Below are 23,406 nucleotides of genomic sequence, written 5' to 3' on the forward strand. Positions count from 1 at the left end.
GGTGTCTCTCAGACTTGGAAAATCTCCGGACTGCCAGCCCTTCAGCCCCTTGTACAGATATCCGGATCATCTCCCCCTCTCCCAGCATTCCCCAGCTTCTCTCCAAGGATCTGGCTCCGGCCTTTCTTAAGCCTTTCACACTGCCGGGTGTACGCGGGACCCTCTGTTTTTCTGGCTCGTTTGTTAGCCCGCCTTCCATGCCTCGCACCCTGACCTTGTGACCCTCGAGCTGTTCGGGCACACACACAGCTGGTACATCAGTTTGCTCGAGTCTGCCCTTTCCTGGGGGACTCGTGGCGACTACCCAGAGTGACCTGGGGTCGGTGATAGCGCGTCTGAGGTCGTCTCTGCAGAGCCGCTGTGTTTGTTTCCTCGGGTTCCGTATCCTTCCCCGAAGCCAGCGCCTTTAAGGCTCTAGTTCGCGCTCAGGACCCCCTGCCTAGCTACCGAAGCCCGCAGACTCCCCTCCGGGCCCATCCGTCTGCTGGCCGCCTCACCATTGCTTTTGCACAGCCTGGACCCAGTCAGGGACGGGCTTTCTTCTCTGCTTCCCTACTTTTAAGCGTCTTCCGCGTCCAGTGAGCTCGGTTTCCTGGTTCCCCTTGTTCCTGCTTTCCAGCTTCGGATCCCGGCCTGTGGAACAGTTTTGCCATGAAGAGTCGGAGTTCCTCGGGGAGGGATCGCCTTCCCTTTGTACCTTCCCGCGGCCGCGGCTCCTCCAAGTCCTTCATGTGGCCAGGAAGGCTGATAGCATCCCGCTCTTCTGAGGCTGGGGACCAGGAGAGACTACATTTCCCACAATCCCCCTCGCCCTTTTCCTGTCCTGCGTGGGGTTAATTTGGCATTCAGTTTCGGTTTTGAGGACTGCTCGCCGGGCTCTGCCGGGGAGGTTAATGAATAGCACTAAAATCATGCTAACCTCTACACTCTTCTGGTTCATCCTGGGCGCCGTGTTCTCGAATAGTCCAGACTGCCCTGGCCAGGAATCCGAAGCCTGGGGTCCCACAGAAAGGACGGTCAAAGGCACTCCAGATCACAGGGCAGGGACGGGGCCTCGGGTTCACCTCTGCAAGGAGCTCAATTTAGGCTCACTCTCTGGGGGAAATGAACCCTGAGGGCACGATGAGCCACCTTGAAATGAGGCAGGTTCCTCCTGGCTGGAGCTAAGCCAACGCTGTGGGGTCACTTTCGGGTTTGGGATTTTTAATTTTTTGATTAAAATTTTTTACCACTTTTTATTATTAAATTTTTATTTTTATGATCTCGCAACACACTTCCATATTGGTGTCCCTGCTGTAAGAGCAAACTCACAGAACCAAAACCCGCGAATAAACCCTAAATGCACCGAAGGACTTGAGCAGGTCTTTCTCTGGAGCTGGAGAACTCCCCAGGATGTCTTTCAGGATTATCCCAGATCACTGCGTCGCTGAGAGAAGCCCCAGTTTTCACAGATAATCTTCGTCTGCAATTGTTATTGTGTACGAGGTCCTCCTGCTTTTATCTCACTCTGCGTCAGATCCTGAGATCTTTCCAGCTTTTTCTGAAATCATCCTGCATGTCATTTCTTGTAGCGCCAGAGTATTCCATGTAGGACCACTTTTTAGGCTGATGTAGCCGGGCTCTTTTTCTCCAGGTGGGTTGGACTAAAGCAGTGATGCCAAACCTTTCAGAGAGAGTGCTGGACCCCACCCCCACTCAATCCCCCAGACTGTGCAGTGCCCCTCCCCCCACCAAATGCCCCATGTTTTCTGCCCCACCCAGGGGGAGGTGGGAAAAGATGTCATTAAGCATGGTGGAAAGGAGGGAAGCAGCTCAGCCAAGGCCTTTTTAGTGCGTGCCCACAGAGAGTGTTCTGTATGCCATCTTTGGCATCCGTACCATAGGTTCACCATCACTGGACTAGAGGATCTCTGAAGTTCCTTCCAATCCTGCCACACTTCTGTTTTAAGGCACCCTCGAGCTAAGATTTTAAGTCCTTCATGCCTTCATGACTCCTGAGTTTTCCAAACAGGTTTTCACTTCGCTCTCCCAAGTTATACTTCTCCCCCTCTCCCCTACCCCCAGTTTGTCTACACTCTCCCCTCAACCTTTACACTTCAGTGCTTTCTTTTGTGTTTGGAATGCAGTTCCCCACTCCTGGCTGTCAAAACACTTTATTTTCCTTCAAAACAAATTATGTTTCCTGGTTGAAGATGAGTCAGTAGATGAGTGACCGTGAGGAAAGGGAAGCACAAAAGTAGGCATCTAGCAGTGAAAGCTGAAAGAGACCTAGAAGAGCAGAAAGATTTTTTTTGTAAAAATATACATTAGCCTATTTGTAGGCAATTCAACCAACATTTTAGATGACTAGCATGTGCATGCTTGGTGCTAAGTACGCACTACAGATAGAAAAAAATCTGTCCCTGGCATCAAGGAACTTGAGAATCTATTGGGAAAGAAACCAATGGATAGTGATTGAAAAAGAGAGGAAAGAACTGTTGAGCGGGGCAAGATCCTAAGGGAAAAGAGATAGAATTGAAAGACAAGTAGTGGGGTTGGCTTTGGACACTTCTTCCTTAAACTGGGGCAAATAGAGCACATGCTAGATCATTCTTAAAATTTTTTCAAGTAAATTTTTAATTTAAAAAAATTTTATAATTATATTTTATTTTCCTAATTATATATAATAACAATTTTCAACATACATTTTCTGAAATTATAAGATCCAGATTATCTACCTTCTCCCCCTGACTCCCTCCCAGGGATGTTTAGCAATTTGACCTGGATTATATATGTATTATCATGCAAAACACTTTCATATTGGCCATTGCTATAAGAGAATACTCCTATCAAACCAAAACCCCCAAATAAAAATAGATAGCTTAATGTGAAAAATGGAAGGTTTTGATCTGCATTCTGATTCCAACAGTTATCTAGAGATGAAGAGCGTTCTTTGTCATAAATCCTTCAGAATTGTCCTAGATATTGTATTACTGAGAGTAGTTAAGTCTATTAACATTGATCATGCCACAATATTGCTGTTAGTGTGTATTCTCCTGGTTCTGCTTATTTCACTCTGCATCAGTTCATACAGATCTTTCCAGCTTTTTCTGAAATCACCCAGCTCACTATTTCCTATAGTACAACAGTATTCCATCACTGTCCTATACTAGTTTGTTCAGCTGTTCCCCAATGGATGGACATCCTCTTGATTTTCAATTCTTTGTCACCACAAAAAGAGCTGCTATAAATATTTTTGTACAAGTAGGTCCTCCCCCCCCTTTTTTTTTATCATCTCTCTGATAAAATAACAATCCAATATTGTTATTTTAGAATCAAAAGATTCAGGCACAATTCCAAATTGCCACCAAAATGATTAGATCACTTCACAACTCCACCAGCAATGCATTAGTATCCCAATTTTGCTACATCCCCTTCAACATTTATCACTTTCCTTAACTATCATATTGGATAGATACAAGGTGGTACCTCAGTTGTTTTAATTTGCATTTCTCTAATCAAGAGGGATTTAGAACATTTTTCATATGATTACTAATAGCTTTGACTTTATCTAAAAATTGCTTGTTCTTATTTTTTGATAATTTATTTGTCAATTAGGAAATGACTTGTATTCTTATAAATTGACTTAGTTATCTTTATGTTTGAGAAATTAGACTTTCATAAGAGAAATTTCCTATAAAACCTTTCCCCCCAGTTTGTTGTTTTCTTTCTAATCTGGGTTACATTGGTTGTGTTTGCACAAAATCTTTTAAATTTAATATAGGCAAAATTATTCATTTTACCTCTTGAAATGTTCTCTATTTCTTATTTGTTCTTAAATTCTCTTCTGCATAGATCTGACAGGTAAACAATTCTCTATTCACCTAATTTAACTTTGGCATCATTCTTTATGTCTAACTCACATACCCATTTTTACCTTAACTTAGAATTGGGTGAGAAATATTGGTTTATATCTAGTTTCTGCCATCTGTTTTTGTTTTCTCTGCAGTTTTTATCAAATAGTGAGCTTTTATCCCAAAAGCCAGAATCTTTGAGTTTACCAATATTATATTGCCACTCATTTACCCCTGAATATTGTGTATCCAATCTGTTCCATTGATCTTAGACAATACTAGAGTGTTTTGATGATTACTGCTTTATAGTACAATTTGAGATTTGATGCTGGTAGGCCACCTTCCTTCACATTTTTTTCCATTAATTATCTTATTCTTGATCTATTGTTCTTCCAGATGAATTTTATTCTTATTTTTTTTCTAGTTTGATTAGTATAGCCCTGAATGGGTAAATTAATTTAGGTAGATTTGATAATTTTTAATATATTAGGCTTGGCCTATCCATGAGCAAATATTTTTCCAATTGTTTAGTTCTGACTTTATTTGTGCGAGAAGCGTTTTGTAATTGAATTCATATAATTCCTGTGTTTGTAGGTTCCCAGGTATTTCATATTTTCTAGAATTATTTTGTATAGAATTTCTCTATCTCTTGCTGCTGAACTTTGTTGGTAATATATAGAAATGATGATGATTTATGTGGGTTTATTTTGTATCCTGCAACGTTGCTAATGTTATTAATTATTTCAGCTAATTTTTTAGTTGATTCTCTAGAATTTTCTTAAGTATACCATCATATCATCTGCAGTGTTTAGTTTCCTCATTGTCTACTTTCATTCCTTCAATTTCTTGTTCTAATTGCTAAAGCTAGCATATCTAGTAAAATATTAAATAAGAATGGTGATAATGGGCATCTCTGCTTCATTCCTGAGCTTATTGGGAAGGCTTCTAACTTATCCCCATTGTAGATGTACTTGCTGATGGTTTTAGATAAGACACTGCTCAACATTCTTAAGGAATGACCCATTTATTACTGTACTTTCTAGTGTTTTCAATAGGAATGGGTGTTGTATTTTATCAAAGGCTTTTTTCTGCATCTATTGAAATAATCACGTGATTTCTGTTACTTTGGTTATTGATATGGCCAGTTATGCTGGTAGTTTCCCTAATATTTAACCAGCCCTGCATTCCTGGTATAAATCCCAACTGGTCATAGTAAATGATCCTTGTGATATATTGTTATTGCCTCCTTGTTAGTATTTTATTTAAAAATTTTGCATCTATATTAATAAAATTTGCCTATAATTTTCTTTCTCTGTTTTTGTTCTTCCTGGTTTTAGTATTAGCACCATATATTGTATGATAAAAAAGAATTTGGTAGAACTCCTCCTTTGCTCGTTTTCCCAAATAAGTTTATATAGTACTGGGATTAATTGTTCTTTAAATGTTTGATAGAATTCACTTGTAAATCCCTCTGTCTCTAGGGATTTTTTCTTAGGCAGTTCACTGATGGCTCGTTCAATTTCTTTTTTCTGAGATGGGATTATTTAAGTATTTGATTTCCCTTTTTTGTTAATCTGGGCAATTTATATTTTTGTAAATATTGATCCATTTTGCTTAAATTGTCAGATTTATTGGCATATTATTTGGGCAAAATAGCTCCTGATAATTGCTTTAATTTCTTCTTCATTGGTGAATTCACCCTTTTCATTTTTGATACTGGCAATTGATTTTCTTCTTTCCTTTTTAAATCAAATTAACCAATGCTCTATCTATTTTATTTCTTTTTTTTATGAAACCAACTACCACTCTTATTTATTAGTTTAAAGGTTTTCTTATTTTCAATTTTATCAATTTATTCTTTGATTTTTAGGATTTCCAATTTAGTATTTAATTGGAGATTTTTAATTTGTTCTCTTCCTAGTTTTTTTAGTTAAAGGCCCAATTTGTTTATCCATTTTATTGATGTATGTGTTTAGAGAAATACATTTCCCCCTAAATATTGCTTTGGCTATATTCCATAAATTTTGATATGTTGTCTCCTTATTGGCATTCTCTTTAATGAAATTGATTGTTTTTACTCATCATTTTTTGACTTATCTTTTTTTAGAATTACTTTCCAATTAATTTTTGTTTTGTCTTTCCATGGACCTTTGTTGATTATATGCTGTGTATACATATATATATATATATAAATATATAAAATATTATTGATTATATTTTGATTACATCTGAAAAGGGTGCATTGATTATTTCTGCTTTTCTGCATTTGGTTGTAATAGCTTTTATCCCCTAATAATATATAGCAACTTTTCATGTAAGTGCCATGTACTACTGAAAAGAAGGTACATTCCTGTCTAATCTATTAAGTCTAATTATTCTAAAATTTCACTCATTTCCTTCACTTCTTTATTTTTGGTTCAATTTCTTCTCTTTTAATTTTATGAACAAGACTAATAAAATAGTGAGGTCTGGAATAGGAAATTGTGTGAGTTTATATTTTATTGGTAAAATAGGGAGTGTTCTAATATATTGAGGGACAAGAATATGGAACTGAGAATTTCTGGAGAAAAGTTTCAGGCAACTACATAGCTATGACAATCAATCATGGAAGAATTTTTAAAATACTATGTAAAAGAGAGGGCTAATCTGAGATCAGGCCACATGAATGTGTGATGGACACCTTTGGGTGCCTTTTCCTACATAGCATTCATCAACTTAGCAGGTTCTAAGAAGGCAGATGGGAGAATTATTCCATGTTTGAAGACTGGTCAGTGTGAACACTAAAACAGGAGACAAGGGATATGACAGGTTAACAACAGTGATGTGGTCATGCCTGATAGAGGAATGTAGGCTTACAAAAGCAGGGAAGGATGGAAGTGACACAAGTCTCTTGGTGTGAGAATAAAGAACAGGTTAGAAGTGAGGCAGAATCAACACAACCAGTGTGATTTGGGAGATACTGGTTTACATTTTGCAACCAGAACTGGAAAGGGGTGGCCAAGGAAGCTTTGATATCAGGAGGAAGACAGGTTGCAGTGAATGCAAGAAAATGAGAGGAAGGGGCAGCTAGGTCAGTGGATTGAGAAAACAGGCCTAAAGATAGGATGTCCTGGGTTCAAATTTGGATTCAGACATGTAGTGGGGTGACCCTGGGGAAGTCACTTTCAACTGCCATTGTCTAGCGCATACCATATTGATTTTAAGACAGAAGGTAAGGGTGGAAAGAAAGGAAGGGAGGGAGGGAGAGAGAGAATAAAAACTAGTTTGTTGTTCATGGAGCAATCATTCCAGAGAACGTAATGGAAGCTGTAGAGTGGGATATTAAGAGGGTTGAGTTAAGGAGAAGAGGAATAAGGAATACCTCAGAGACATTGTAGGTTCCTTTCCAGACCTCCACAATTAAGTGAATATCACAATAAAGCAAGCCATATGAATTTTTTGGTTTCCCAGTGCATATAAGTTACATTTATCCTAGTGTAGTCTGTTAAGTATACAATACTATATCTAAAAATGCCAAAGTACATACTTTCATTAAAAAATACTTTATTGCTTTTTTAAAAAGGCCTGGAAGACTTAAGCAATTATGGTTAGAGAGGGGAATTCTAAGAGTTCAAGACTATGGAGGTAGAAGAGTTTGTGTAATGGGAAGATCCAGCTCTGAACGCTAAACTCTAGGTCTCTAGGAGCGGTGGCAGTTTGGGATAGAAGGTCAGGGAGTTTAGAGGCACATCAGTGGGAACACTGCAGTCCCCAAATAAGAGGGCACAGGTTGAGGTAGCTTAAGGAACACTGAGTCAAGTAATGGACTTGAGGTAAAGGGTGATGTTAGGAGATGCCACCAATAAGGATGTAGACTAACTATCCTCGGAGGAGTGGAGGTTACTGAATGGTGGCAGCTGATGTTGCAAGGAGAGAGAGGAGAGCAAAGGTATGCTGAAGGTTGTTGGCCAAGTGCATTGGTCTGAGTGAAGCAGCCAGTCTTGGAAAGAGGGGTCAACGATGCTTCACTCCTCAGCTAGAGCACCCTTGGCCCCTTGGGGGCACCCATCCTACTAGCGGGTTAACTTTTATCTTTTAAGAGCTAGGGTGAAGTAGAGGATCTGAGCAACTAACCAAACTGTTCACCCATACGTGTAGTTCATGGTTTATTCCTCAAAGTTCATCACCACAGCTGTCTACCCACCATCAAAAAAGGATGGCAAGGCTACTAGAGGGCAGGTAGGGTGGCTCTGTGGTTAGAGAGCCAGTCCTGGAGATGGGAGATGTTGGGTTCAAATTTGGTTTCAGATACTTCCTAGCTCTATGATCCTGGGCAAGTCACTTAACCTCCATTGCCTAGCTCTTAATTTGGAACCTGAGACCTTCTGGGATCTGGCTCTCCATCCACTGAGCCACTTTTGCCCTCCTGGATCAAAATCTGGTTGTGCTCAGTCAAAGAAAGAACTATATGGGTTGACATACTTTATTTAGGTATAAATACTTATACAACATGTACAGATAATTTAATTTTACATTATTGTTATTAATGCCCCAGATAAAAATATTTCTCTTCTGAAATCAACGTGTAGCTCACATTCAAAGTGAAAACAATGACATGATTTTGAATCACTTTAAAAAAATCAGATTATCAAAATTCAGTGAGACAGTGTAAAAGTTTATACCCACACACAGGAGAAAAGCAGTGAAAACTTGGTCACGTCCACTGTGGAAGAGACAGTTCTCTCAGCCAGCGCCAGTGCAGGAGGAATGTGGAGTGGAGGAGATGGTTGGTTTATCCCTGAGCAAGTAGCTTAGCTCTACAGCTCTTTCGAAGCTTGGTGATGGTAGCCATTGACAAACTTCCAGGTTCCGTAAATATTTTCTGGAACAGAGAAAATTAGGAAATGGTTTGTAGGTTCTTAACTTACCAGCATTACTGAGCGAAGGATTATGGAAAGGGAAGACTGAAAGACGACGAGAAGGCTTGGGTGGGTTGACATCAGTCGCACTGATAGTGGGAATACGTATACTGCACCAGCAAGATCATACAACTCCTTCTCCGTTCTCATGCCTGTTTGCTAAGTTGAAATAAATGAACAATCAAAATAGACTAAGTGGTTCCAATGAACAGGACTTTCAATGGTTTTTAAATATAATGAAAACCTGGGCATGAGACCATGTACTTATAACTCATTTAATGAAGACAAAACCTTTTTTCTTGCTTCCCTACACATTTCTCCTTTGCTTCCATTAGTAGAATTCCTCCCCCAAATAGAAAATCAGCTTCTTGAGGGAAGAGATTATTTCATTTAAAAACAAAAATTTTATTTAATAATTAAAATTTTAAAATGAATAACATGGAAATGGATTTGAGTTATTATTTATATATATATATATATATATATATATATATGTATGTATGTATAACCCAGTGGAATTGCTTGTCAATGCTGGGAGCAGAGAGGAATGAAGGGAGGGGAAAAATGAACCATGGAAAAGTTTTAAAAATAAAAAACAAACAATTTTCTATCTCTCACCCACCCTATACTCCCAGAGCACATAGAAGTGCTTAAGTGTTTATTGGAGGAATTAATGAACTCTTCAGATCTAATGCATTAGTAGTAGCACAAAAATAGATATAATTAAATCTTACAAAAAGTATCCTCTTCATTCAAAATACTTTAGTTGTAAAACCATTAATATTGATAATTGTACTATATGTTGTTGACTTGATATTGTAGGAAGATGGCAACATGTTGGACCTAGAGGAGCAGGGATCCACCACAAACATCCCCCATTAAACCTCCAAATATAATCTAGAAGGAATGAAAAAGAGAACAAAAGAGAAATAGCCCCATTTCAATATCTTGCCCAGAATCCCACAAAAAGAGGGTGCAGTTAGATGGCTCAGTGGATGGTGATAGGAGGTATGGGTTCAAATCTGACCTCAGAAATTTCCCAACTGTGTGACCCTGGGCAAGTCACTTAACCCCCATTGCCTTCTCCCTCAGAACTAATAGACAGTATTGATTCTAAGAAAGAAGTTAGGGGCTTAAAAAAAAAAATAGTCCTGCAGAGTGCTCATGTAGTCAGATCTACAACAAGAGACGGGGCCAGGGCTAAAGCCAGGAAGCCTTTGTGTCTACAGCAAGAAGGCAGCAATAAAAAAGCAAAATATCTGGGGTCTTGCTGGAGACTCACTATTGGAGTAATCAGAAATGTTGATTGGAGCCTTTCAGGGTCACAGCAAAAGATGGAGCCATTCTAGATTCAGGATGATGCAAAAAGGAGATGGAGAAGGGGCCAAAGCAAAAAAGCCAAGTAAAGTAAGTTGGAGACTGAACCTCAAACCCAGGAATTCTCGCAGAAGGTTGGTCCCAGTGAAAGAGAAAACATAGTTAATGGAAAGGACTTAGATGGATTGGAAATGGAAAAAACCCAACAAGGAACCTCCCAGGGCCAGTGAAGCACAATCCTTGCAATTGTAAAAAAAAGAAATTTATTGAGGGTAGGAAATGCTAAATAAGGTCCTAATCTACCCAGCTCTAACTCTTACCACCAATCTACACCTCTCTCCCCTTGCAGGGATGCCCTTCTGGTCTTCTCAAGCCCCTTTTATTTACTCCCTGATCTTATCTAAACCCCCAAAAGCTATCTGACTGCCTATATACCACATATTGTCTTTAAAAGGCTGAGGATGCAGGAGTCACAGAGGCACTGAGTCCTTACCTAAAGCCTGGATTGGCTTCCATGGGAGCCCCAAAGTCCTAGGTGACAAAACCCTTGGGTTTACCTTAACTAAATTGTTTCTGACAGGCTGATCCTTGTACTTCAGGAAAAGGTAGGTCTCCTCCAAGGCAGCTCTCCAACCCAGGAATTCCTAATCCTTCCACAAGATTAGTCTTTTCCCAGGGAATGCCAGAGCAAAGATCCTCCTTACCAGCTTAGGAGAGACCCTTAAACCCAGTAAACTCTCAAAATCCTCCTCCCCTTCCAGAATCTTCTCCCAGGATTTATGTCTACATTCTCCTCCTTTCCTCTTAAAGACATTCCATGCATTTTTCTCTGTCCCTTATCACTTATCCTTACACCAGGCTTAGCGAAGTACCACAGAGCAGGGCTTGCCCACAACAGGCAAGAGTAGAGCAATAAAGCATTTCTAAAGCACTTTCTAGGAGGAAGAACAGGCTATGTCTATAGTGGTGCAGAGAAGAGACAGCCAGGAAATGGTGTACAAGACTGGTTCCTAGCCAGATAAGAGTTGTGGGGACTTAGAGACTGAGTATAGAGTTGTGTTCTGTGGAAAATAAATTGGTGGCCAGAGTGTATGTAGGTGGTATGATTGGGAAGATGGCTGGGAAGTCTATGGGAGGGAGTAGATATAATAGCATAATGCCTCCATCTACAGAGGAAGAAGATATGAGCAAACAAAAGAAAATGATTCCACAATGAAGAAATATTATGAATTGAGAGAAGCCTGAGAAATAAAATGGGAGGAAGGGAGAGAGGAGCTCCAAATAAGCCCAAAGAGAGCCTCAGAGAAAACAATATTCTAATAGTCCCTGGGACCATTAGAGACTCTGGTAGAAATGAAGTTAGAGTTAGAGATAAAAAATGTAATGTTAAATGAAATAAGCAGGCAAGAAAAAATGGCAAATAGAATGAATAGCTTAGAAAAGAAAGTGGTCATTTTTACCCAAGAATTGGTCTCCCTATAAACTAGAATGACCTAAACAGAAAGTAGTATTTTTTCTTCTTTCAAATTTCAAATTCAAATTCTTTCAAATCTTATTTATTTTTTTAAATTAAAATTTTTCTAATAGAATTAGAATATTTTTCTAATCAAATTTCTAATCAAATAAATCTAAATAAAATTGATTTAGAATATTTTTCCATGGTTCCATGATTCATGTTCTCTCCTTCCCTTCTTCTCTCCCCACTCCTGAAGTTGACGAGCAATTCCACTGTGTTATACATGTATTACTGCTCAAAACCCATTTCCATATTAATCATATACCCACAGAACCACGTGATAAGTCATATGTATTTCTTCTGTGAGAAAGCAGTCATTTTGTGAGAAAACAAAACCCCTAAAAATTGGGGGAAAAAAATAGAAATGGCATACTATCAAAAACAGCCAACCTGGCAATAATCTAAGAATCTCAAAATCATGATGCTTCCCCTTCCTCAAAAAGGCCAAAATTCCATATTTCAAGAAATAATAATCGTTATTAGCACTAGCCTTCACACAGTATTTTAAAGATGACGGAGCACTTTATTGCTGATTCTCCTCACAGCAAACTTGTAAGGTAGGTGTTATTACTAGATCCCCATTTTAGAGATGGGGAACGAAGGGTTAGAAGTTGAGTGACTTGTCAAAAGAAAAATCACATGGCTACTGAGTGTCTTGGTCCAGATTCAAACTCAAGCCCAGCACTCTAACCACCCTATCCCCTAGCTTGCCCCACCAAGGAAAAGATGCCAGAGGACAAGATGCAAACAGAAACAATGCACTAGCCATCTCCTGAAAGAAATCCAAAAATGAAAGGAAAAGCGGACAATTGACATTTCTCTTTTAGGGCATGAAAAGTTAAAGCAATGCTGAAATTGAAAGAGCTGACAGAAAGTGGGGTGCTGTGCTGTGTACTCCGTGGCACCAGCAAACCCCTATCTATAAAAACACAGAAGGGGCATTGTTTTTCACCAAACCTGTTCTTCAGATTTTTAAAACTACAAGCTGTGCATAACAAGAACCACATCCTGCTCGTGCCAGAGTGATGAAAAAGATTAGATGCAAAAGTAAATCAGAAGGGGGAAAGTATAGATATGGGAGAAGGAGGGGTGGTTGGAGGAAACAGAATGACAGACAGGTGATAGTTGGGGGATTAGATAGAAAGATCTAGGTAGCTATTGTGAGTTTTCTATGGGCCAGGCATTTATGCTATGCAGGAGTTGCAAAATGGCACCATTTCAGAGATGAATGGGACTTCCATGGCTACCTGCTCCAATCCACATCCCAAAAGACTATCTTGCTAACATTGCACATCTGACAAGTGGTCATCCAGCCTTTCCTTTTTAAAAAAAAATTTCATTATTATTTTTTTTTATCCCTTACCTTCTGTCTTAGAATTGACATTGAGTATCCATTCCAAGACAGAAGAGTGGTGAGGACTAGGCAGTGGGGTTTAAGTGACTTTCCCAGGGTCACACAGCTAGGTAGTGTCTGAGAGCAGATTTGAACCCTGGACCTCCCCTCTCTAGGTCTAGTTCTCTATCCACTGAGCCACCCAGCTACTCCCATCCAGTCCATAATTGAAGACTTTCAATGAGGGACAGCTCATTTCTTCCTAAGGAATCCCATTCTACTTGTAGATGGCTCATAATTACTATGCTATTATTTCAAAAAATAAAACCTGAATTTGCTTCTTTGTAACTTTTCCCTACCACTCCTAATTCTGTCCTTTGAGAACAAGCAAGACAAATATAAAACCCTCTTCCCCATGGCAGTCCTTCAAATTTGTGAAGATTGCGCTTACGTCCTGCCTCCTCCTGACTCCATCTTCACTCATAAACCCAGACTAAAACTAAAACCAAATAAACTCAGTTGAACCTCATATAAAATTAACACGAGGCTCTTCATCATTTTAGATGACCTACTTTGGACTCTTTAGCTCCTCTGGTATCCATCTTAAAATATGGTTCCCAGAACTGAACACAGTCATTGTAGTCACACAACCCTAATGGGTATGACCACCCCCTTATTCCTGGATCCTGCGTCTGCTTCTCTTGACAATCCAAATGGGTCAAATGACGTGAACTTATCAAGAACAGCTCGGTGCTCCTTATTTATCCTGAGTATCAACTTACTGTTAGCCATTTTGTTCTGCTCTTTCCAGGCTAAAGATCATTATCATCAGCAGAGAAAACCGAATAAAATAAGGATTGAACAACCTTTCCTTCTCTCTAGCCCCAAGGACATCAGGGTCCTACTATAGCAAGAATTTTCTTTCCTCCTTCACAGCTGAAGTGTCACCTTCTGAATGAAGCCTTTTCTAGTCCTTTTTTTAAAAAACCCTTACCTATAATACTATGTATTGGTTCCAAGGCAGAAGAGCGGTAAGGATTAGGCAATGGGGGTCAATGAACCTGCCCAGGGACACACAGCAAGGAAATGTCTGAGGTCATATTTGAACCCAGGATCTCCCATCTCTAGGCTTGGTTCTCAATCCACTGAGCCACACAGCTGCCCCCCTCTAGTCCTTAATCTTAGTGCCTCCTCTCTGAGACTATTCTCAACTGATCATATATAAAATTATAATTTATAATTTACAATTAAAATAATAAAATTACAAATAAATGTAATTACACATTTATTTGTTTGAAATAGCAAAAATCCATCTTCTTCCCTACCCCTCCCAATTGAGAACAAAAGAAAACTCTTAACAAACATGTATAATCAATCAAAAATGTCCACATTGGCCATATTAAAACAACAACAACAACAACAATCTGTTATATGAGGTACTCAGTCTTTCACCTCTCTATCAGGAAGTAGATAAACTTTACCATTCATTCTCTGGAGTCATGGTTGGTTGTTATGCTGGTAAGAATTTCTAATTCTTTCAAAATTGTTTGCTTTTACAATAGTATTGTCATTGTATAAATTGTCCTCACAGTCTTCCCAGGTTTCTCTGATGCCATCTCATTTATCCTTTCAGCACAATAACATTCCATCACATTTCTATACCATAACTTATTCATTTATTCTTCAATTAATGGACAGCCCCTCAGATTCCCCTTCCTTGCTACTTCAAAAAAGAGTTATCCATTTTTGGGGTACATTCTTACAATTTGTTTTGCTTAGGACTAATCCCTCCCTTAATCAACCCTTCCTCTAATTCACCTCCTTTCTTCCCTTTCTATTCCATTTCCCTCATTGAATGAAAAATAGTTCTATATCCAACTGTGTGTGTGAATTCTTACTTCCTTTAAGCAGTTCAAATGAGAGTCTGAAATGTCAGCTGCTCCTCCCACCACTTCCTCATTGTTGATATAGATGTCCACCTGAGCACCTTGATTATGAAAGATAATTTTCCCTAAGTTTCCTTTCCCTTCTTCCTCTTTCTATTCTTTTCTTAAGATTATCAAGACAAAATAAAAACATCTTTCATAAGATTATCAAAATAAAATGCCTAGGTCATCTCCATTTAGATTCCCTCTAATGATCCTAATTACAGGATTTAGCAGGTTCACATGTTTGTATTACTCCTCCATATTAGAATGAAAGAAATTGATCCTTAGTCCTTTATCATTATTCATGTTCAGCTTTTCAATGATTCTCTTAATTCCTGTGTTTGAACTTCAGAGTTTCTACGTAGCTCTGGTCTTTTCATCAGGAATGCTTGGAAGTCTTCTGTTTCACTGAAGGTTCATTCCACCCCTCACCTCCAGCATTATACTGTTTTACTGGCTTAGTTATTCTTGGTTGAAAGGCTACATACTGTATTCCAAGTTTTCCAGTTCTTCATAGTAGTTGTGGCTACTAAATCTTGTGTTTTCCTGATTGTGTGTCCATGATATTTGAATTCTTTCTTTCTGGCTGCTTGCAGTAATTTTTCTTTGATTTAGAAATTCTAGATTTTGGTTATGATGTTCTTGGGAGATGTTCATTCAATTTCATTTCATTTTCTCTCAGAAGGTGACCAGTGGATTCTTTCATTTTTTACTTTGCCCTCCTATTCTGAGAAATCTCCCCAGTTTTCTTTAAGGTTTCTTGAACTATGATGTTTAGGCTCTATTTTTGTAGTCTATCAATTCTTAATTTGTTCCTCTTTATCTGTTTTCCAGATCAATTGTTTTTGCAGTGAGATACTTTACATATTTTATTTTTTCATTCTCTTGACTTTGTTTTGATATTTTTTGTTGCTTCATGGAATCATTGATTTATATTTGGTTCATTATAATTTTCATGGAATTTGTTGCTTGGGTCTTTTGCCAAGCTGTTGTTCCCTTTCCAATTCTTTATTTCATAGCTCTCATTTGTTTTTCGTTTTTTTTCCTTAAAGCATTTATAAAATTTTAAAACTTTTTAAATCCTTGCTTGATCACTTCCAGGAATTCTAGTTGAGTTTGTGCTTAAGTTGTGTTTTCTTCTGAGGCTTTGCTTGTATATGTTTTGGAGTTGTTTTCTTCTGGTTTATGTTTTGAATTTCTCACCATCATAATAGCTGTTTATGATGAGTTAAAATTTTTTTTTCTTTATGTCAGCCAAACTAGTCTGCTGTACTTTTTAAAAGTTGAATTTTATTTTATTTTCAATTGCATGTAGAAACAATTTTTGGCAATTGTTTTCTGATGTTTTCTCCCTTCCTCCTTCCAGTAAATAGTCAGACACAGATTATATCAGTATTTTGTGCTGCATTCCTAAGAGGGAATATCTACTCTGGTCCTGTTGTGACTTTCTTAGTGTATTGAATATAGTATTATTCTAGGATCTTTGTAACAAGCTGGGGACCTGCAAGCTTTCAGTGCTCCCAAAGTGGTCTAATTGAGGGCAAAATCTGACTGCTGTCCCCCTGATCTGAGCTCTGCAAGTTCCTGACCTGGATTTCAAATCTTAGTGACAGCAGACAACAGCTGGACTCACAGCTCCTATCAACCAGCTGGAAATCTCTGTTGGTTTGGAGAGACAGAATTATATATTTCTCTTTGACCTGGAATTTCTGCTTTGACTATTCTTTTGCAGGCTAGACAAGGCTAGCTACTAGAATTGATACTCCACTCTGCTGCTGGGGTCTGAGGCACACAGTGGCCGATTATTTCTGAACTTCCTCTTTTCTAGTGATCTTTCCCAGGATGTCCTTCTCTGTCCCTCTCAGCCCCCTGCCCAAGAGTTTCATGGAAGAGAGCTCAGCTGTACTGCTTCCTATCCCAAATATATATATTGCCTAGATGTAGTTGCTTGTCTATTTTGTGCCACATTAGACAGTGAGCTCGAAAGCAGAGGTCGTATTTTGCTTTTCTTTGTATCTCTAGCAATGGGGCAATAATGAGCTCTTAATAAATTCTTGCTGACTAACATTGTAATGGTCCATTAACCACTCTGAGGAGCAATCTCAGCCCTTCTTTGATCCCCTTCTTTTATACAGTTTAAAGCAACAATATCTTTCTCAGTCATCATTCTTTACTGGCCACAGTTCATTCTAAGTTCTCTCTTCACACTACTCTTATAGGAATAATAAAATGTATTGAAGTCCTTAATTATAATTTATAGATGGAAAAATATTGCATATGACTCCATATAATTATAAGTCTAGGCAACACTAGTGTCAGAGGCTTCCTCCTGACATGAAGGACTCTTATAAACTTTGGAACTATCTATTTCTCTGCCTGTTGCCCTGACAACAGTGGAACCTGCAAACTTCTGTCTCTGGCAATCCACCAAGGGGAGCCTCCAGCTTCTCTTACAAGCACCCAGGTTAACAAAGCTTCCAACACAGAATAATTACCATCAGTGAAGCACACAGAAAAGACTTTTACTCAACCCCATCGACAAGAGTCAACTGGACCTATCCTCCTATGGGCCACTATCCTTCCAGAAACCTGTACAGTCTCCATGATGTATGGTTCTGTCCCTGGCAGGAGCCCCAATTCCAAAAGACCAGACTTTGCTCTTACATAGTCATTCTGTCTTCCAAAGTCCTTTTGTCTGTTCCTCTCCAAATTCCCAGGTGGGTCTTTGCCAACACCTCTCTTCCGGTTCCCTTGTAGCTCCTGGTAAGTCACATAGGTCTGATAAGGTTCACTTAGTGCCCCTGCTGCCTTCAGTGAAATTTTCTTCTAGCAAATAGTATTTATTCTTTTGTTTTCTCTTTAGGCAACTAGCTCTTGATTATCTGATTCATGGAATGAAGATCACATTCTGAAATCTCTTTCATGCTTCCATGTGAGATTTCCCCTAGCCTTTTGAAATTTTCTGGCTTTTCTTTTCTATTCTTATCTCTTTTTCCCCCTTAGCCTTCAGGTTCTACAGCCCCCTCTTCATACACATGGTTTCTTTAAGTAGCTGAGAGAACTCTTCTTTCCCATTCTGGGTATAATAATTCACTCATGGTACATCTGTCCCACTTGCTTCCTCTAGACATTGGGCTCTGCACCTCCTTTTTGTATCAGCATCTCTGAATAAGACTTAGGGCTTAAAAGAGTAGTTTTATTTTCTGTTTTCCTCCAACACAGATAGGTTATTCAAATGTCCCCAGGACTTCTTCCTGAAAGATTTCCAAAAGGGAAGGGGAAATGGAGGACTCTGTTTGCATCAATGTTCATTAAGGAGATTGGTCTGTAGTTTTCTTTCTCTGATTTTCATCTGCCTGACTTTGGAATTAGTACCTTATTTGTGTCATAAAAAGAATTTGGTAGAACTCCTTCTTTTCTTATTTTGTCAAATAATTTATACAGTATTGGGATTAGTTGTTCTTTAAATGTTTGATAGAATTCACTTGTGAATCCATCTGGCCCTGGGGATTTTTTCTTGGGAAATTTCTTTTGGATCTTATGTTTGTTAAAAGAGAATTCTGTTAAGGATGAAAAATTGTGACTTTATCATATCTACACTATCTATGATTTAAATTTTAACCAGTAACTGCTGGCAAACTAATGAAATTATAAATATGTTCTTAAAATGAACCAATATTTAAACAATTTAGGCATGTATGTATTTTTCTTTAACTTTGGCATTGAATCTTCCAGTTCTCTCTCTCTCTGTCTCTCTCTCTCCCCCCTTACCTTGAGTCTTAGAATCAATACTGTATATTGCTCCCAAGACAGAAGAGTGGTAAGGGGTAGGCAATGGGGGTCAAGTGACTTGCCCAGGGTCACACAACAAGGAAGTGGCTGAGGTCACATTTGAACCTAGGACCTCCCATCTTTAGGCCTGGCTCTCAATCCACTGAGCCACCCAGCTGCCTCCTGTGCTATATTTCTTGCACTAATTCCCTCCTCTAATTCCTCATTATGGCATGCAGATGACCCTGGGTTCCAAAGGCTACACAATCAGAGCCCAAGCTCTAGCAGAGCCTAACGTAGGCTGGCAAAACTTTGAGCAGGGGTCCACAGATGGCCTGATGTCTGTAGCTTAAAAACTAGCTTACCTAAATTCAAATTATCTACCAAGTTATAGTGGGATAGTGAGTTGCTTTAATGGTAAGGGTAAGAGTACAACGAAATTATGCACCTTTGTAGTAAGTGCTTATTTATTCACTCAGAGGAAGAAGGATTTCTAGACTCTTGCTTATTTCATTTTGCATCAGTTCATATAAAGTCTTCCCAAGTTTCTCTGTATTCTCCATATTCATTATTCCACTACATCCATGTACCTCAAATTATTTTATCATTTTCCAACTGATAGCAATCTAATTTGTTTCTAGTCACTTGCTATTACCAAAAAAGCTACAATAAACATTTTTGTGTATTTAGGACCTTTCTTTGTATCTTTAGCCTCCTTGAGGAATAAGCTAAGCAGTAAGATCTCTTGGTCAGAGGGTAGAAATATTTTAGTCCCTTTCTTAGTATAATTCCATATTGCTTTCCAGAATGACTGAACGAATTCACAGCTTTATCAATAAGATATTAGCGTGCCCATCTTTTCATAGCCTTTCCAACATTAACTAACTTCATCTCTTACTAGACTTTTTTCTTAAATTCTCATGTCTAATATTCTTCAGAGAAACCTAATGGTTTTGAACAATATTAATTCCTACTACATTTTGCATTAGAGGCCAAAATTAAAGACAAAAACTAACGGTAGTTGGTACAGAAGAGAAAGTGCCAGGCTTGGAGCCAGGAAGACACAGCTTCCTGAGTTTAAATCTGGCCTCAGACACTTACTGGCTGTGTGACCGTAGGCAGGTCACTTAACCCTGTTTGCCTCAGTTTCTTTATCTGTAAAATGAGATGGAAAAAGAAATAAGAAACTACTCTAGTATCACTGCCAAGAAAACCTCAAATAAGGTCATGAAGAATGGGATGTGACTGAGAAGTGACTGAACAGCACAAGGGGGACAATCCTACTAAAACTAAAGCCACGGGGAAAGCTGAATGTATTTGCTACCAGGGAGACACAGAGTCCCTCCCTCCTGTTAAGTTTTCCTTGCCTAGCAGGATGAAAGCCAGCTCTTAAGGCAACTAAAAAGACTGGTGGCATACAGTACTGCCTCGTCACTCTGCCGGCAGAAATGGCAGGAACTGAAACTTCCATTGGGTCTCCACCATTTTCTCATCCCCCCAATGCAAACTGGTGTATATTTGTCATCTTAGTTTTCTCTTTTGTGAAGTTACAAAGTTTGTGTCAGCCATCTGGAAGCCAAAATTAACCCGAGAACACTTACATAAGCCCCCTAGAGGACTTGGAACCTGTACTAACTTACTCTAAATAGCCCTTTAATAGACCTTGCAGCTGACAGCGTGCTAAGGTTTGCATCTTACTTTAACAACCACTCGGGTCTCCACACCCTACAGGAGGAGTAGCTGTATTCTCTTTTGCTCATCCCATCAGCATTGGGATATATCTTTTAAATAGCAATAGCATTTCTGTAAGATTGCCTCTTGCACTTGTGTAGGAGTTCCAAGACCCAAGAAATCCTGCATCCTTGAACTAGCATAGTATTTCTCTCTCTTAAACACATCTTTAAGAAGCCACTAAGACTTTTTCTTTTCTTCAAGAAGGAATCCAATCTTCCCTTAGACAGAAGTGTCCTGAATAGGGTTGGATTACTCCAAAGAATCAGGCCAGGAAGATTTCCATGACACCCGGTCCCTAGACAGAATTTCCAGTCCCAGTTTCAACTGCTCCACTCTTTCTCCCAGCTCCCTCCCTCCCTTTGATCTTATTGATTTGGTTTCTTAAACTGACTGTACTGCATCTATAATGGTATACTTAGCAATCCTATGAACTCTCAATTTTCCATAAGAAACAGGGCAAAATTAAATCCACTGAAGTCTAGTCAGCAATTTCAATTAGCATCCCTTTTGGACTCCCCAAGACTTTTGAGAGATACAATAAAATAAATAGGCTTTCATTTTAGCTTTCTCTCCATAGTATCCCTTCCCCTCCCACCACCTCCATCCTTTACATTAGGGAGCTCTCATACTTTTTCATGAAGCAGGTATGAAGAAAACTGTAAAATCCACCCTTGGGATGGATCCAAGATGGCGGAGCAGAGGAGGCACTCAGCCTGGGCTCTCCCAGAATTCCCCTCTAAACAAGGTTAAAATAATGCCTCAAATCGAATTCTAGAGCAACAGGACCCACAAAAGGTCAGGGCTGGTCAGAGAGAGAGAGCTAGGCCATGAGAGCAGAGTCTGGGCTGGAGCAGATGGCAGGCACCAGCAAAAATAGGACTAGAAAGGAGAGACAGAAGCAGCAACAATTGCAGAAGCTCTCCAGCCAGCATCAGTAAGGCGACAAGGTAACTGGTCAAAAAGAGGTTGCAGGGCCTCTTTTGCTAGCCCTCAATGCAGGACCAGACTATGCTTGGGCACTTCCGGGTCATAGTTCAAACACTGGAGGGAAAAGAAGCCCAGAGGGCCCTTCCTGGGTCAAGATCAGCGTGCAGACCAGGAGAGGAGTGACTATGCCTCTCCCTAGATCACACCACCTTGAAAGCAATGCCATCTTCCAACCCCCAAGTACTAGCTCTGAAAACAGCAGTGCAGAAAAATCCTGAAGCCTGAGACCATGTTCCCCCAGGTTGTGGTTTTAAAAGATCACTCTATTACAAATAGGAATAATATGGAAATAGGTTTTGAGTAATAATATATGTATAACCCAGTGGAATTGCTTGTCAGCTCTGGAAAGGGGGAAGGAAGAGGGGAGGGAGAGAACAGGAATCATGTAACAATGGAAAAACACCGTAAAAATAAATAAATAAAATGACATGTAGAAACAAAAATAAAGTCAAAAAATAAATAAAAATAAAAAGAACCCCCCCAAATATTAATTAATCCTTTAATTTAAAATAACAAATATACCTGGTCAAACCAAATTCTTGTATTGCCCCTATAAAATAATTTTTTTTGTCTCATTTGTCTCTATGCAATCTTTGAGAAAGTGGGTAGCCTATTTCATCATGGGTCCTACAAAATTATGGCTGGTAATTGAGTTACTCAGAGTTGCTGTTTGTCTTTATAATGCAATCATATGATATAATATAATTATATGATAACATAATATGATAATTTTCATATACGTCACCAGTTTTATCTAAAGCCCTCAAAGCCATGCTGATGAGCAGTAAATTAGCCAAGCAGCAGAATGAGGAGAAGCAAAGTTCTACATATCTCATCATTTAGACAGTGGGTGGTCCCTGAATTTATAAAACATTGATCAACACAAGTGTAGAGTAATTTACAATATCATTTTTAGCAGCTGAGGGGGCAGCAAACTTTTAAATATATAAAAACCATTCTTTCACTTGTGAGCCAAATAAAAACAGGCTGGTGGGCTGCATTTGACCTGTGAACTGTAGGCAAACCCATTTCTGGTCTATTGCAAAGGATATCTACCTTTTCCTTTTAGGTCAAGCAGGAAACAAACAAACAAACAAAAGCTTACCTGCATGAATGTATGACATTCTGTGACAAATGTCCCTTTTGTGACCTGCTTAAATTGTTCACATATATCTGGGAAATTAGTGGCTTCCAAAATAGAGGCTTGGTGTTGCTTAATTAATGTTAAGGCCACACGAAAGATAATTTTTGAACCCTCATAGAATAAACAATCCCAAATTCGGAGTACCGTCTGTAGAAAAACAAAATTGGAAAAGCATACTACTTACTTGCATGCCAAAAGATTTATGTACACATTTGAAGGTTTAAAAAGTGCGAAGGGAATGTCATAGAGAAATGTACTTAAGTCCTTACCTCCACTGGGAGTATATCAATAAATAAACAGATAAACCAACGGGAGACTACTAAGGTCCACATGACATTATGGCGATCCATTAAATTTGCCACAGCTGGAATCTTCATCTTCACAAGCTCACCAAGAACTTCCTGATCTGTTTTCAGACCCATCATTGCAGGACTATAGTAATCTTTTATGGAGAGAATATAAGGATAGAAAAATAATAACAACATGTCATTAAATCTCATATATTCTTTTTTTTAAAAAACCTTTACCTTCCATCTTAGAATCAATACTATGCTTTAGTTCCAAGACAGAAGAATGGTAAGGGGGAGGGGGGGGAAGTGACTTGCCCAGGGTCACACAACTAGGAAATATCTGACATATTCTTTTTTTAAAAGCCATCCACTTTATCATAAAAATCACAGGATTAGAGAGTTGAAAGGCAACTTACAAAACCAGTTCATACAACTCCCTCTCCTTCACAGATGAGAAAGCTAAAGCTTGGAAAAATTAAAGTACCTTGACCATGGCAGAGCTGGGATTAAAACCCAGACTTGGTGTCCAGTGCCCTTTGGGATCACCATGGCTGCCATTTTCCTCTGCTAACTTTAATGCATCCCCCTTGTTCATTTAATTAAAAAAAAAAACTAGCACCCTGAGGCACACAATCAAAATGAAGAAGATAAAATT

At 39.0% G+C, this 23,406-nt stretch overlaps 1 protein-coding gene across 2 annotated transcripts in view; it reads right to left on the minus strand.

Annotated features, from left to right (window-relative positions):
• Positions 1 to 8,281: 8,281 nt before the first annotated feature.
• GRTP1 (growth hormone regulated TBC protein 1) overlaps positions 8,282 to 23,406 on the minus strand; it is a 66,989-nt gene continuing 51,864 nt past the window's right edge. For both annotated transcript variants that reach the window (XM_056807436.1, XM_007501247.3), the window contains exons 6-8: positions 22,731 to 22,903; positions 22,423 to 22,608; positions 8,282 to 8,694 (exon numbers count right to left, since the gene is read on the minus strand). In XM_056807436.1, the coding sequence (XP_056663414.1) occupies positions 8,605 to 8,694; positions 22,423 to 22,608; positions 22,731 to 22,903 (449 nt within the window). In that variant the 3' untranslated portion in view covers positions 8,282 to 8,604. The remainder of the gene's footprint in view (positions 8,695 to 22,422; positions 22,609 to 22,730; positions 22,904 to 23,406) is intronic.

This window comes from Monodelphis domestica, chromosome 8, assembly GCF_027887165.1.
Source record: "Monodelphis domestica isolate mMonDom1 chromosome 8, mMonDom1.pri, whole genome shotgun sequence".
Lineage (NCBI taxonomy): Eukaryota > Metazoa > Chordata > Mammalia > Didelphimorphia > Didelphidae > Monodelphis > Monodelphis domestica.